This window comes from Oreochromis aureus, linkage group 12, assembly GCF_013358895.1.
Source record: "Oreochromis aureus strain Israel breed Guangdong linkage group 12, ZZ_aureus, whole genome shotgun sequence".
In the NCBI taxonomy this organism is placed as follows: Eukaryota; Metazoa; Chordata; class Actinopteri; order Cichliformes; family Cichlidae; genus Oreochromis; species Oreochromis aureus.
Genome location: NC_052953.1, coordinates 10728496 through 10744656, shown reverse-complemented (window position 1 = coordinate 10744656; position 16161 = coordinate 10728496). Strand labels below are relative to the sequence as shown.

General features: G+C 37.1%; 1 protein-coding gene across 1 annotated transcript; it reads left to right on the top strand.

The window, feature by feature from the left end:
* The first annotated feature begins 229 nt into the window (after positions 1-229).
* On the top strand, positions 230-15732 carry tars1 (threonyl-tRNA synthetase 1). The gene is made up of 19 exons (XM_031729668.2): positions 230-405; positions 1119-1196; positions 1523-1713; positions 3242-3365; positions 3936-4060; positions 4815-4932; positions 5036-5100; positions 5533-5611; positions 5841-5987; positions 6517-6615; positions 7732-7898; positions 8490-8652; positions 10034-10171; positions 12158-12235; positions 12320-12420; positions 13674-13778; positions 14031-14103; positions 14900-15014; positions 15144-15732. Exons 1-19 carry the CDS (start codon positions 346-348, stop codon positions 15290-15292), a joined length of 2175 nt encoding a protein of 724 aa, XP_031585528.1. The 5' UTR covers positions 230-345; the 3' UTR covers positions 15293-15732.
* The last annotated feature ends 429 nt before the right edge of the window (positions 15733-16161 follow it).

Here is a 16161-nt window from a genome sequence, read left to right as displayed (position 1 = left end):
GTTTAAAAAAAAAAAAAGTTCAGAAGAAGAACAACTGAAATCGAAAATCATTAAAAATAAATAAAGAAATAACAATCTAGCTTGATATCGTGATATGTGATTGAAATTCCTTATTGAAACACATAAAATGAGGTTTGGCATTAGACTTTTTAATTAATAGACACAAACTTTGAAACAAATATCATGTGTTACATCACCCTCCCCTCACAGGAAGCACCGCCTGCAAGCTTGCATCAGAATATCCGGGCAACGTCATCAATCCTTACCCGGCACCTTGCGCCGCTTGCAGTACATATAACTCAGACTTTATCTCTCGGTTTAAAGTGGGATAGCTGTAAACTTCTTATGGCTGAAAAGACTGTCGTGGATAAAATGAGCGAATTACAAGTGGACGAAGGCAAAAAGGTGAGACTTCAGTCTATGTTTTGAGTCATGTAAGGCGGTTTGCAGTTAGCCTAGCCTATCGTTAGGACCATGCTGTCATTTAGCCACTCAGTAAGAACTTTTCGGCTAGCTGGCTTTTATGGGGATTTTTGTGTTGGCTTTACTGAAATTTGTTTATCTTAAGGGAACTAGCGAAATTTTTCCATTATTTCATGTTTGTGTTGTGAACTTTACCACAGCACATTTAGTTAAGTCTATTTGGCTAAGTTGATTTGGCTAATGTAGCAAATCAGTACAAGTACACTAAGACTTAAGCCGGACTATATTCAGAATTGCGACAGTTTAATATTTCTTTCTATGTTGGTAGGTTCACACACGTCAGACCAGCTTAAGGTATTGAATGACTAGCTTGGGTTCTTCGTCTAAATCGGCGCACCCAAGTGCTTTAAGTAGTTGTAACACAGCAGCTTGTGCAAGGTTTCGTTATGTTTTGATCTTACTGAATACGCTAAAGTAGCAAAGAGAAAGATGTATTTAAAATAACCGATATGTATACATTTTTAATTTGCCCAATATTATCTGCATTCGTTACTATTATTAAATGAGCAGTTGGTAGGAGTGCACCTTTTACATTTGCATGGAAACTTTGTCCACGAGACCCTTCAACAAACATGTTTTTCACCTAGTTTCTTTTTATAAAAGTTAAATAATTACATGGTGTGATATGTGTACAGGAAGGAACTGGAAGTGGTAAAGATGGAGGAAAGAAGAAGGGTAACAATGCTGCTGGAGACTCTGGAGGCAGGGCTGAGGTGAGTTATTATATTGTCAGGAGAGTAATGTTGTTTTGCTATTATTAGATCTTGTTTTTCAAGAACATGAATCATGTACTTGTGTAGATCTGTGTCATCTCAAAGCAACCACCCATTGGGTTCAAGATTGTGTTTTTGTTTTTGTTGTTGCTGTTTTTGTTTTTTTGTAATGACATTAGTACAGTCAAAACACAGATTCCCACACAGATTAGACCTGATGATTGTTACATAAAAAATAAATACAATTAAAACTGCAGTGAGTGGACAAAAGAAATGACAATGAAAGACTTGCTTATCTACTCTCTGTTACTTTTACTTTTTTTCAGCTGTCGCCACAGCCTCAGTACATTGAGGAGCGTCTTACTTTGTACACAAAGCTGAAAGCAGAGCATGATGCTCTGATGGCAGAAAGAGCTGCAAAGGATAGCAAACCTATCAAGGTTACTCTGCCTGATGGAAAGGTTGTTGAGGCCGAGTCCTGGAAGACCACGCCATATAAGGTGGCCTGTGGCATCAGGTCAGTGCTACCGAATGTATTTTTTCAAAGATGACACCCTTTTTGTAGTTCCTGTAATCATTTTTAGTTTCTAGAGGCTTCACAACTTTAAAGGCAACATTGGAAGCAGCTGGAAATAACACTTGTCAACTTTTGACTGTCTGCTGAAGACAAGAAAATAATGTGGTAAAAAAGCAAAACTTGCTTTGGTTTTGTCGGAATCAAAGGAATTTGCAAAGAAAAGCGTCTGGACTTCTTTGAATTGCTTGAAGACGTTTCACCTTTCTTTGCAGATATTCCTTTGACTACGATGACCTGGATGACTGAGAACCTTCACAGACGTTTTGTCGGAATGTTATCCCTTAGTACCCAATGTAAAGTGATTGTAAAAAGGGGTACACATGAACATAAATTTTGGCAGCTACATAACAATCATTAGGGGAAAAAAAGGATAACTGTGTGTTTGGGGGTTTTTTTTGGTGGTATTGAGGTTTGGGTTTTTTTCCCCATTTCATAATCTTTTTATAGATGACAAATGTCTCAGCCCCAAGACTTAACTAATATTTAAATTACTTTTTTTCTTTAAATTGCACAATGGCATTATTAGCACACAGTGTATATCCCTGTCAGTAAAAAAAACACATTGTAAGGCCAATATAAATACATTTGGAATGATCAGTTCTCAATGTAAAACAAAAATATTTAGGTTCTGTGTAGGGTGTGTAAACATCAGGATTTACTGGCAGTACACTTCTCATTACTAGTCATAGTGAAACCACCCAATGAAATCCACATATAATGAAACTTAAGTCTTTTAGTCCTGCTTTTCATAATACTGCAAACGTGTACATATTAACTACATCATTAACTATACAAAAAATATTGAGGCATGCTTCTTAATTGTTGCATTCATGTGTTTTCACTCAGCCTTTACAAAGATTTGTGGGAGGAAACAAATGTTCTAGTTAGCTCATTAAATTTGAGTGTGATACTGTTGCAATAAGATTGTTCATGAAATTTCTTCCCTCTGAGATATTCGACTATCAACTGTGCCATTAAGTGGCAGAGCACGTAAAATTACAGACTGGGGTCACAGAGTGCTGAGGTGCATAAAGGTTAACAACATACTGTTGATTCAGTAACTGCAGAGCCCAAAGCTTCCTCTGGAATTAACATCATCACCAGGAGCTTCCTAGATTGGGTTTTCATGGCAGCTTCTGTAGTTTTGTGTAGGTGGCCCAGTACTTTTTGTAGTATGTCATTTAATATAAAAGTTTGCATTTCATCATATTTGTCTGACGTAACCCATATAATGATAAAATATGTGATGTTTTTGTCCTCTTGTTGGCCATTTCTCAATAAGGTAGAGCAGGAATTCTGCTAATCACAAGGGTATGGCAGAGCTATTCCCAAACTCCCTGTCCACATGTCTGAGTGTGAGGAAAATAAAAGGCAAATTGTGTTGTGCTACGTAACTCCAGGCATTTGCCATTTTATTTCTGTGTCTGCACATTATTGTGATGTAGAATATTTGTGTCTTGTGGTTCAGTCAAGGCCTTGCTGACAACACGGTGATTGCCAAAGTAAACAATAGTGTATGGGACCTGGACAGACCTTTAGAAGAAGACTGCAGCCTTCAGTTGCTCAAGTTTGATGATGAGGAAGCTCAAGCTGTAAGTCAGATTTTTTTTTTCTTTTCTCTTGTCTCCCCCCGTGTACTACATAGTTTAGAAGCATAGTATTGGAAATTCATTCTCAACATCTTCTGGATACACAGTGTCATGCTCATTAAACATCAAAGCTTCAGTTACCTTTTACTTTTGCTTTGTAAAAGCCATATTTATATACTTGCAAAATCTTCTTTTTTTTCTTTTTACACAGGTGTTTTGTTTTCAAAGTATGTAGTTAAAGCCTCAGTTCTGAGTGTATCAATTTAAAATGTGCATTTTTTGTTTTGTCTTCTTTGAATTCTAAGGAAAAGCACAATGACTGGTGTTCTTGGTGTGAATTTTATACGCAGTGTCACTAGTTCCTTGTTTCTAAACTGGTTTTGTAATACTGGCTTCATTCTTTTGTATTGTCAGCATTTGGAAAAACAAGTCACTTTTTCTCTGCTCTTTGTCTTTAACAAGGAATCTGTTCAGTGTCACAACCTTGACATTTCCCCTTAAAAGTCTTAGTAACACAAAGGGTGTGAATACTCCTGTTTTCTAAATTTGCCAAAACTTCTTTATTTTCATTAGGTTTACTGGCACTCCAGTGCTCATATCATGGGTGAAGCAATGGAAAGGGTGTATGGGGGCTGCCTCTGCTACGGTCCCCCTATCGAGAATGGCTTCTACTATGACATGTTCCTAGAAAACAATGAGTGAGTTTTGTATGCCCTAAGTTCAGAGTTTCTGTCTAATTAGTGGTGTTAGTCTGCATCCAGTGATATTTTTGGTCTGTACCTCAGGGCTTAGCAGCTGTCAATCTGGTTTACTGTCGTCAGACCAGAAGCAAGCACAAAACAGACAGATTGTAACTACACTAATACTGTCTAGCTGGGGCTATGTGTGGGGACTAAAAAACATCTTTCTACATATTTCTGTTGGAATAACAAGTCTATTCAAATTAAACAACAAGAAACGACTTAAGGGAAGCTTTGAAAGGGGGATTGAAACACCTTCAGAAATTTCAACAAGTTTTCCTCATAAACAACTTCTTAACTTGACCTTTTTGGATTCACGTCTCTCTGCTTTAGGCTGCAGGAAAGCTTGAGCAGTGCTGTCTAATTAATTCTACAACCTCCTTAATGAAGCCATTTTATGCTAATGGCATTCTTGGAGACTGTTTTCTTTTTTACAAGGATATTTTGACATTGCGTAAGCCCTAAAGCCGAGGACTTTAAAGTAGTTGCCCATCCTTGGATGAGGTTATCTATATTACGAAGACTTAAGAATTATTCTGATGGACAAAAGTCTGTTCTCATGGTTAAATATCTGGTCACATCCACGCTGCCCTTTGGAAAGCGTGGCAGACTAAATTTAGCAGTGGAGGCAGTTTGCATATTAATGTGGGGTTTTAAGTGAGAAAGTGTTCGGTGTGCAGTTCTTGGTGTGATTTCTTGATGTTTTGGACAGGGGTGTATCGAGCAATGACTTCCCCTGTCTGGAGAGTTTGTGCAAGAAAATCATCAAGGAGAAGCAGCCATTTGAGAGGCTCGAGATAAAGAAGGAAACTCTCTTGGAAATGTTCAAGGTATCTTTAAACAACAGCACACGAATATAGAACAAAAATTAAATTGATCTGATAATTTATTTTTTTTATTTTTTTTTTTAACACAATCTTTTGTTTTTTCTAGTACAACAAGTTTAAGTGCCGCATTCTGAATGAGAAAGTCACCACACCTACTACCACAGTCTACAGGTGGGTCAGTGAATGTACTGGTATTCTGGTGATATATTCTTTTTTTCTTTGTTTGTTTGTTAATCTCAAGCAAATTGAATCAAAAACCAGAAGCAGCTTATTACTGGTGCCTCAGACCTCAACTATCATCCAAAACTATTTTTAAAAAATACTGTAATGTGACTATGATATGACTATATATTATTTATTTATCTTTGAAAGAGATATTGATTTAAACTACTTAATTGGTTAAAGATGCTGTGTTTTTTTTTTTTTTTTTTTATTTCTAAGAATAAATCTTTATATATTTTCTTTAGTTTTTTCTGTCACAGACTGGGTAGACATTTCGGTGCTACGTTCAAAACACAACTGGTTCTCCTATCAGTATTTATTTTAAATATACAACAAAACAGCTGAGTAAGTGAACTAAAGTTACAATATTTTCCATTTCAGATGTGGTCCCTTAATTGATTTATGCCGGGGACCCCATGTGAGACACACTGGAAAAATCAAGGCACTCAAGATACACAAGGTTAGACTTTTTGCTATCAGCCGTGGAAATTTATTGAACAAACTTGCAGTTAACTATATATGTGGATATAAGAGAGATTTAAAATACTGGAGTCTGTGTCCTGAATGTCTGGCTGTAAGCACATTTGTCCCTATTTTTAGAGCAGAGTTACCCTTTGTTTTATCCCCAAGGGATTTGATGGACCCAAAAGAATGATGAAAAAGCTTACGTACTCCCTTTTGTGTGCTAGAATTCATCCACATACTGGGAGGGAAAGGCGGACATGGAAACCCTCCAGAGGATCTATGGAATCTCCTTTCCTGACCCCAAAATGCTTAAAGACTGGGAAAAGTTTCAGGAGGAGGCCAAGAACAGAGATCACCGCAAACTGGGCCGGGTAAGAATTGAAATGTAAATGAGCTGTGAGTTAGGAAAATGGTCTCTTACAGGTTTCATTGTTCTCAGTCTCTTGGTATTGCAATTGAAAGAAAATGTGAAATGTACAGAGTAAAGTACTCAAACTAGTTTTTGAACAGTGTGAAAACATGTATGATCTTTAAATCGGTTAATAGCATGTGTAATACCTGTTTTTTTTAAATACGTTTTATTTAGTGAATTGTTTGGTAAGCTCATAAACTGATTGTCACATACTGACATTAATATAGCATGACTGAAAAATATCCATGAAGCAGATTTTAGTTTGCTGCTTATTGAAAGCTAACCCATAATAGTCAGCCCAGAGTGTAGGGTGTTGTAGCCATATTTTCAGTGTGATGAAGGCGTGGAAAAGGGCACATACCTAGACAAACCCTATTTAAAGCTTAAGTATGTCATGAGGTGTCTTCAAATTGAAACCAGTTTGACTTGTTTGGTGGCTCTTTTTAATTTTCTGTCTCTAACAAACCTTATTTTATTTTTACATTCAGGAGCAGGACCTGTTCTTCTTCCATGACCTGAGTCCAGGGAGCTGCTTTTTCCTGCCTAAGGGAGCGTTCATCTACAACACCCTGATTGAGTTCATCAGAGTAAGGCTGAGTTGTCAGACCCACTGATAATTACTGTGATCTAACACTGAGCTTGGAGATGTAGAAAAAGAGAAGGTATTAGGCAGAAAGTTTACTTTTGCAGGAAGAAGTAGTTCTGCGATGATGAAAATGGCTTTATAATGCACACAAGAAAAAAACTCTCCAATTTAAGCCATGTGTCATATACTTTAATACAGAGAACTAAAAAAGGATTGGTAATGTTTTGATAATACAACATTAAATCAGTGTCTTAAGCAAAGGGCAAATGAATAGGAAAATAATTCATGTTTTCTTTCCACAACAGTAATGCTGTAAATGGAAGCTGACACATCCAATTTATGCTTATTTAATAAAATATTGTTTTGGCCAGGTAATAGAAAAGCATTGCTCAATGTGATGTTTACCTTCTGACACACAAATTCACTTATGAATCTCAGAAGAGCTTATTATTATCCAACATTTATTTAAGATATATTGAAACACTGACAGCATTAAAGGAAAGCTTTATTTACACCTGTTCTATTATACAGACACATAAAAGTCAATCTTTTTCAAAGCATTTATTTTCCTGGGTTTCCAGTCAGTGCAGTCATAATAGAAAACACATTCAAGGCAATTTCACTTAAATAGATTTCTGACTGAGCAGATTTGGAGTAATGAGATTTGTTTTGTTCAGAAAACAAAAAAATGGTTCTGCTTTTACAAACAACAAAACACCGAAAACATATCAGCAGATATCAAGAGTTAAAATAAATGACAAATTATTTTATAGTATCATCTGTCTTTCTGATTTGAACAAACCAATCAGCTCAAGGTGAATTAAAGCAATACAAAAGTGAATACCCTTATATTTCAGTTTTTCCCCAAAATCTTCATAATATATGAACAAACAGGAGAATGCAAATATGCAGCAGTATAAACATGTCCCAGTTTGCTTGCAAAGTTGTTTACCATTTTATTTATGCATACGTCCCTTATTAGAGAGTCTCCAGGTGTTGACAGAAACCACTTCAGCCAGTTGTTTGTAGAGGTGATGGATACACAGAATTATGAAGCTGAGCTTTTTGGAACAATTTGTAACACTTTGTGAGAAAACATTGTCACGTTCATTGCCAGAGTGAGTACAGGAAGAGGGGCTTCCAGGAGGTTGTGACTCCCAATATCTACAACAGCAAACTCTGGCAGACATCTGGGCATTGGCAGCACTACAGCGAGAACATGTTCTCCTTCGAGGTTGAAAAGGAGATCTTCGCTCTCAAGCCCATGAACTGCCCTGGACACTGGTGAGACTTCTGTTTCCTCACAATCAGAGTTGTTGTCAGGTATAGTTTTAGTTTTAAAGGGCAACTACAAAAGAAAGAGTAAGAGAAAAACACTCCTTTTCATGCACAGTGTAGCAAGTGTTGCCTATAGTGTGAAATATTTATTTTTTTAATACTTGTAATCAGAAATGACTTCTTGTTGGAGGAAGAACTGTGTATTACATACATGTCCATTACCATTAAATTAACTCGGACTGCTGTCACAAAAGAAAATGCTTGTCAGCCAGTTCAGCTCAATGTTTGCTGTTTTCAGTTGCTGGCATAGGACACTCGCTGCTGCATTGCAGTGCAAAGAAGCAGACTGCAGCTATTTGTGTTCACATCTTTTATCTCTTCCCACTTTTTCAGTCTTTTGGCTATCCACAAAGATGACCTCTTTGAAAATCACACTGTAATCAAAATTGATCTTCAAAGTGTTGAATATCAGTTAAATCAAATATTACACTCAGGTTTTCACAGCAGAGCAATTTTTAGGTATTGTGATTACTCTAGGTAGAAGTTGGCAGTTGCATCTTTGTATTTTATACATATGTTTGTTTTGTTTGGCACCAGTTTGATGTTTGATCACCGGCCTCGCTCCTGGAGAGAGCTGCCTCTTCGCATGGCCGACTTTGGTGTCCTGCACAGGAACGAGCTGTCAGGAGCTCTGACTGGCCTCACCCGTGTCCGCCGCTTCCAGCAGGACGATGCTCACATCTTCTGCTCCATGGACCAGGTGAGATGTGCATTGAAATGTGTACAACACACATTTTGGCCTTATATGAGCCCAATGAGACCAGTAAGGATTTTTTTTACACTTAAAAATCTGTTTACAGTCTTGGCGTTTCCCAATAGGTATGTGGGGCGAAAAAATTATTTAAAGGATACGTAGGATACTAATTTCCGATTAGTAGAGTAGCTTTGCATCCTACTTCAGTATAATGGATATTTACGCAATACTGGGCTTTTGTGCAGGCTCTCAATGGATGAATGGATGATCGGTTCACTTTAAAGGCAGTTGTTACTGGTTGAGTGCGAAGCCTTCAGTTGAGACTGAAGAAAAGTCAAATAAATCTGTGAGTGTCGCATACACCCCTCCTGAACTGTCAGCAGTTGGGTTTCTTTTAACAAAAAGGAAAATGAAGGTAGAGTAAAAAGACAATACCCCTGACTCTGCTATATCAACTTTTGTTCCCTCCTTTAAAGCATGGCCATTTCAGTGTTATTTGACTGAAATACTAAATTATTTCATTATTCTTTAGAAAAGGATACCATTCATACCAGTGTAATATTTCAAGTCACATTTATTATTGAAATACTTTCTAAAAAACTTTTGACTTTTTAATACATTTCCAAAGAACGGCACAGTTATAACTGGTGCAAACAAACAATATTTGGAAAGACCAAAAAAGTTTCTTAATTTTTCGGTTCATAAGTCTTATTACAGCAGCCGTGATCACACTGATTAATTTTCTCTTTACCCGTGAAGGCACTGGATTGGATGTTTAATTATTTTGATTGCACTTGTGCACAAATTATTTCATTTTTAATTTTTCTCTTTCATTGCAGCAGCTGGAAAGCACTGCTTGTAGTCGTTTTTGTTTGTTTTTTGTTGCTGTTTGTGGTGGTGTGGTTTTGTTTTTGTTGTTGTTTTGGTTTGTTTTTTTTCCCAGTTTTTACTATTATGTAAAACAGACTGCAGGAGATATTCTCTTATGTTGCATTTGGCATTAAATTGATAATCAGTGACTTCAGCACATGGTTTACATCTAGTAAGAAAAGAAAGCAATCATTTTCCTTTCAGTTATTCTTATTGTGTTTTGTCCTTCACCTTCAAAGCACTCACTCGTTATTATTTATTTTTTTTAAATTATGATGAAATCTTTGTGGTTGTTCGTTTTTTGGGGGTTTTTTTGCTGTTTTTTTTGTTTTGTTTTTTTTAAATAAACCAAAAGTTGAGCATCTTATCAAACAAAATAATTAGGGTTTCATTCTCTAGATATCCTAACACAAACAAACATGAAATCAGCAGCAGAAATTAAATTTGTAGCCATGTCCAGATGGATGATGCAAACACTATTGCTTTTTCGTTTTCTTTCTTTTATCACTGACCTCAGATTGAGTCGGAGATCAAGGGATGCCTGGACTTCCTGCGGACTGTTTATGATGTCTTTGGCTTCACTTTTAAACTCAACCTTTCCACGAGACCAGAGAAGTTCCTGGGAGACCCAGAGGTCTGGGACCAAGCAGAGAAGGTATTCAAAAGGCCTCTTGCTTCACCACATATAGAAAATAAGAAAACGCTCAGTCAGTGTCTCACTGGAACATTAAGATTCTGATGTGAGATATTGTTAAGATGGAAATTCTAGAGCCACTCCACTGACAGCGAATGGAGAAGTGAGACTTGCAGACCCTAAGTACATTTATATTTTAATGAGGTTTTTTTTGTGGATTTGCAATCATGTCTGAAGAAGGGGGGGGGGGGAAGATAGTTTTTTACGCTTTGAAACTGTCCACATATTGTTGCTTTAACTGTCTGCTTTTGCTGCCAAATCAAGTTCACAAGTTCTGTATTTTACATCTGTAGTTCGGCTCTAATTTGCTCAGCTTGTCTTTTAAACAAGCATAAACAAATAATAGGAGTGAGTTGGACTGAGTCATAATTAGGCTTTATTGCTTGGTGTTTTGGGTAACAGCATTGCAGCTTTTCATGAATGACATCGAGCATCTCTGCTGGGACAACTTGAATTGTAGGAGATGAATCTGTAGAGACACTGTTAAGTGACAGTTACTAAATGCCACATATATACTGCATTGTTGTTCCTGCAGCACTAGTCCATGAAGGACATAAAGTGTTTATTTGTCTGGCAAGCCTTTGCTGGCTGCCTTTGAATGGTTGAAAAAGTTTGTTGACTGATGTAAAGCATGTGTTGAATTTAACTTTCACACAGCCTTTACTCTTCTCTTTATCTGATTGTAGAGGTATTTTATTTCAGCAGTCAGATAACTATTTCATCTGCACATTGCCACACTTGATTCATGCCACAAGATGTTCAATTATGTTTTCCTCTAAGTGTTTTTTTTTTTTTTTTTTAAACTCTGTTGGAAACTCTCATCTTGCAGAATAAGCTGATACATTTTGTACCTTGTTGTCACCACTTCATTGATTTTTATCATGATTGTTTTGTTTTTTGGTGGTGGCGGGTTTGTCATTATAATCTAGTGCAGTCTTCTTGGTGGAGGTTCAAGATACATCCTCTGTTTTTTTTTTTTTTTTATAACGGGAAATGTTCAAATGTTTCAAACCCCCATGAGCCACTCGAAAAAACGGTTTACATTTTTGGTCTCAGGCACTGATAAATTACCATGAACTGTAGCTACACTCATCCTTGAATAGATAGAACATAATAGCAGGGTAAAAGAAGAGAAAAGCATACTTACTCTTTATTACTGGCTCTGTCTGCCCTTCTGTTTTTCAATTTATGGGTATTGTATAAACCTGAAAGAGTTCCTTTTCCTTTCTGCTCCCTTTTTACAGTCACTGGTGTCATCCTTCAGTTCTCAGTCCTTCCGTTTTTAATTTAATTTTCAAGCATATCTTTTGTCTGCTGGGAGAAAAGCATTACTGATGGAAGTTATTTTTAGGCTATTTCATTATCAATAAATTGATTGGTTACAGTTACTATTAAAGTTTTAAAGACTATGTAGTTTGCTGATAAGTAGCACACTACAAATATAATTCAAATGCTACAGTATAAAAATTAAATGTACTGTATCTTAGTGACTGCACATGTTAATTATGGCCTGCCGCTATCTTTTTCTAATTAACAGTTAGTCACAGTTCTTAGAATAGAAATAAAAGCCATAAAAAATATCAGCCTGCAAGTTGAACAGCTGTCTTACTTAACCTGTCATCTGAGGAAAGCACTCTTTTTAAATGCAGCACTGACTTTTAATGATTAATGTGTGCCACACAAAGGTGGAAAATTATACACACAAAAGTGACTGGGGAACTTGGCATCGTGCTTGGAAGAGAACTGCTGCATATTTCCCTCAGCTCGTTAATTCCCACAAGCAACCATAAAATATTATTGAGACGTTAGCATTTCTCAGTTCAGTGATTAGTTCCTGATGAAGAAAAGGTCAGGTCTAAAGGAGGAGCCTTGCTTAACACCTCTGTTTACCTGCACGTTTGTCAGAAACTGACATGGTAACAAAGCCGTTATTGTTTGTATTTACAGCAACTGGAGAATAGCTTGAATGAATTCGGAGAGAAATGGGTTCTAAACCCAGGTGACGGAGCTTTCTACGGACCCAAGGTGAGCTGTGCGCTGCACTAATGATGTAGCTAAACTGTGAAACTGCAGAAGGGTCGCTTTTGATCACAAGTGTTTTGTCTGCAGATCGACATTCAGATCAAGGATGCCATTGGTCGATACCATCAGTGCGCTACTATTCAGCTCGATTTCCAGCTCCCCATCCGCTTTAACCTCACATTTGTCAGGTAACTACAAGTTTTATATGTTGGGGAATTAATTTTATGGCTTATGGGATAAGCTAAAGTGTCGGTGAGAAAGCAGGAAATCCAGTAACCGAATAGCGATGAGTAATATTCTTAATATGTAAATAAAACACCCCGACTTGGAGACAGTTAACATGTCTGCCAAAAAACCATTAAAAAATTATCTGTCTTCATTACAGCTTCATGACAATACCCAGTAATAAAGCTTATAAGTGCAAGACCAACAAAAGAGGAGCACCACCATAGCAATTATCTGTTTCTCTATATAGTGCTTAAAATGTATAAAGTCTAGAAGCAGAGCTCCCCCTAGTCTTTTTCTAACAATAATAAATGATATTTCTAGCAATAACAAAATAGTAGTACTTTCACTTTGCCTCAGTCTGAGAACACCTCAAACAGCTTCTGTCATTGTCTGTACAGCAGGAAGGAACAGCCAAGAATTACAGCTGTCACAGGTGATGAGCTCAGAAGTGACAGAAAATTCAGAGCTTCGTGCGACTGGCAATGTCAGTCTGTGACCTATAAATGTGATTTTCACTTATTACCATAGTTCATGTGTGCAATATGATCATACTCACGTACACAGTAATGCGTACTCTTTTCCATTAATGGCATTTTAGGGAAATTTTACCAGTTATGCAAGTCTCGCCTATTATTACACATCTCACAATTCAGGTCATATTGTAGTCTTTTCAAACTGTCTTTAATTGGTCATTTTTTCACTGTTGTTGCATCACTTCATAAACTGTTTGAATTACATTAGGTGATGTTTGTCAGTCGCTAATTAAATGATCTGTTGCCTTGAAAATTCACCTTGGTAAATAATTAACCTGTAAAGCATAATTGAAAGTATTAGTAGAAGCTGGCAGTTTGAGTTTTACACATCATCTTGTTGCATGAGTGCCATCTTTCACAAAAGGGTAGTGACTGCATGAAAATTAATTTAGATGTTTTATTTCTGTCTGGGGGGAGGTGAATAAAGTGGCATCACGATATAAATATGAGAACTAGATAAAAGACTCTCTAGTAATTAAATAGCATATGCTGTCCTCACCTGTGTGTTAATTGGCCCTCCATCATTTTCTATTGATTGCTTTGTGTCCCTCACTTAAAAGTCCCTCACTTAAAACAACACATAAGTCTGAGTTTTGTCCTGTATAGATGGTTGTGTTTGCTGAGGTGAAAATTTCCCTCTATGTAATTTTTTTTTTTTTCCTTTCCAACAACTTTTGTAGCCATGATGGTGACGACAAGAAGAGACCTGTGATCATCCACAGAGCAATCCTGGGATCAGTAGAGAGGATGATCGCTATTCTCACTGAAAACTACGGGGGCAAATGGTTTGTAAACAATCAGTTTAAAAAGGTTGATTTGTGAAGTAGCACCATTCTTGATTTTGACATTTTTGGTTTATTGCTGTTCTTTCAGACTGTTCGCATGATTTCTTGATTAATGGGCTAGAAATGGAAGCATGACAGCTCAGTTGGGGGTGGGGGGTGACATTTTTTTACACGGGTTTCTGGCAGACAGGCAGGTTTCTGGTCTGTTTTTTAATAATCAGCTAAATGCAAATATGTCCTCCTCTGTTTCAGGCCTCTGTGGCTCTCTCCTCGTCAAGTGATGGTCGTACCCGTGGGACCAACCTGTGAAGAGTATGCCGAGAAAGTAAGAACTGACCTTGGCTACTTCCGTATTTACATTTAAAGGACATTACAAACAGCACCCTCAGGCTGTTGAGCACTCTAATTTAACTTTATGCAGATTTTAAAGCCTTTACATTGATATTATGGCTTTGGTTGGATCAATGTATGTTATCACAGACTGCAGTCATTTAAGTACTGCAGTATTTAAGGATCATTAATTCTGTCTCTATTATACTATTGCATGCTTTGCTGAAATTCAGCCTGCTTTGTTGCCTCAGCTTTTAAGTATATAATTTTTTAATATTTCTGAACCAAGTCATGCAGGTTTTTGTGAAGCTGTCACACAATGTTTTATTTAAAATTAAAATGAAAGCAATTCTCTACTATTTAATTAGGATGTTAGTTCATAAATACTAATGGATTTTTCTTCTGAACATTTTTTGTTTTGATTACAATTTAATTATTTGACACTGGCCTACTCATGGGGAGTACAATGTTATCACACCTAATAAAACTGACTATCAGAGCTATGAAAATAAAACTCAGTTTGTATTAATGTTTGTTTAGCTTTTAACATGTGTTGGGGACATTCTGGTTGGATATCATTGGTGCTAAACACATTTGTAAAGGTGGTCTATAGTCCCAGAACAAGAGAACAGGTCCACGGTGATTGTAATGGTTTCTGTAATATGAACTTTATTCTGTTCAGACTAAAATGTGTAATATCTACAGACTTTTTCTTGTAAGCAAATGAATTCATTTCCAAAACATTCCTGGACTGTTTTAACTGTTTGTTTTTTCTCTCATTAATGTGGCAGGTCAAGCAGGAATTCCACAGCAGCGGCCTCATGACTGACGTGGATCTCGACCCCGGCTGCACCCTGAACAAAAAGATCAGAAATGCACAGTTGGCGCAGTATAACTTCATCCTGGGTCAGTGGCAACACACATTTGTTTCAGTCATGTCTGTTATTCCTGTCCTTATCGCTTTCTCACTGACCATCTAGATATTGATTTTCCTTCTCTCCCTTTTTGTCTTTGCATGTTTCCCTGTTTGGAAAGTGGTGGGAGAGAAGGAGAAGACAAGCAACACAGTGAACGTACGCACCCGAGACAACAAAGTCCACGGCGAGCACAGTGTGGAGGAGTGCATCAAGCGCCTCAAACAGCTCAAGACCTCCAGGTGTCGGAACGCCGAAGAGGAATTCTAAGAAATCAAAAGACAGTTCCTTGAGTAACATGATGGTAAAAGGTTGAAATATGTTTTTGATGGGGAATAAAACTGCCTTCAATGTTTTGTCTTTGCTCTTAAATGATTTTTCCATTACAACAATTGTCTTTTTTCTGGTATCTTCCTTTTGCTATTTCATTTCACCGTTTTCAGTTGTCAAATCACATCGTTAGTATAATTTTCCCTATTCATTGTTCTTAGACAAAATCCAGCTAGTAAGACTGTAATGTGGGGATGTCTTTGAAAGGTTTTCAGAACACTGCTATGAATAAACCAGAGAACATTTTCCAAATGTAATGAAAAGAAGAGGATGAAATGGCTTGTACCTCAACTGTCAGTGTGTATCGCTCATTATTTCTTCAGGGAATTGTACTTTAGTTACAATTTTGATAATTAAATCATCTATCCTTGACAGCTGTACCCTGTGGGTTTGTTTTGTTTTTTTTAAATAATGTGGGAGGTATTGTAGAAGCAGATTGTTGTTGGCCCAACAGTCACCCAGAAAATGTACAAATTAGACAAGTTTGAGTTCAGAAAAGTCAAAAAAAAAAAAGATCCAGCACAAAGTTACAAGTCAACAAGAATCTAAATTTCAAAGCTGAAATGAGATGGCTGAGGATGATGGTGGGGTGGAAGTACGGAGATTGTAAAGGGAAAGTATCCATGTGTTAAAACTAGATCCTTATCACCATCCTCCACTCGTGCATCATACTTTAAGACGGGAATCAGCAGTGTGCTGGCAGGTACACACCTGATGCTATTTATTACACGCTTGCCGAGCTTTGAGACCATTTACTGTGCCTGTCTGTGCTGTTAGACTAAAGCATGAGTGAAGGAGTTTTATTTAAA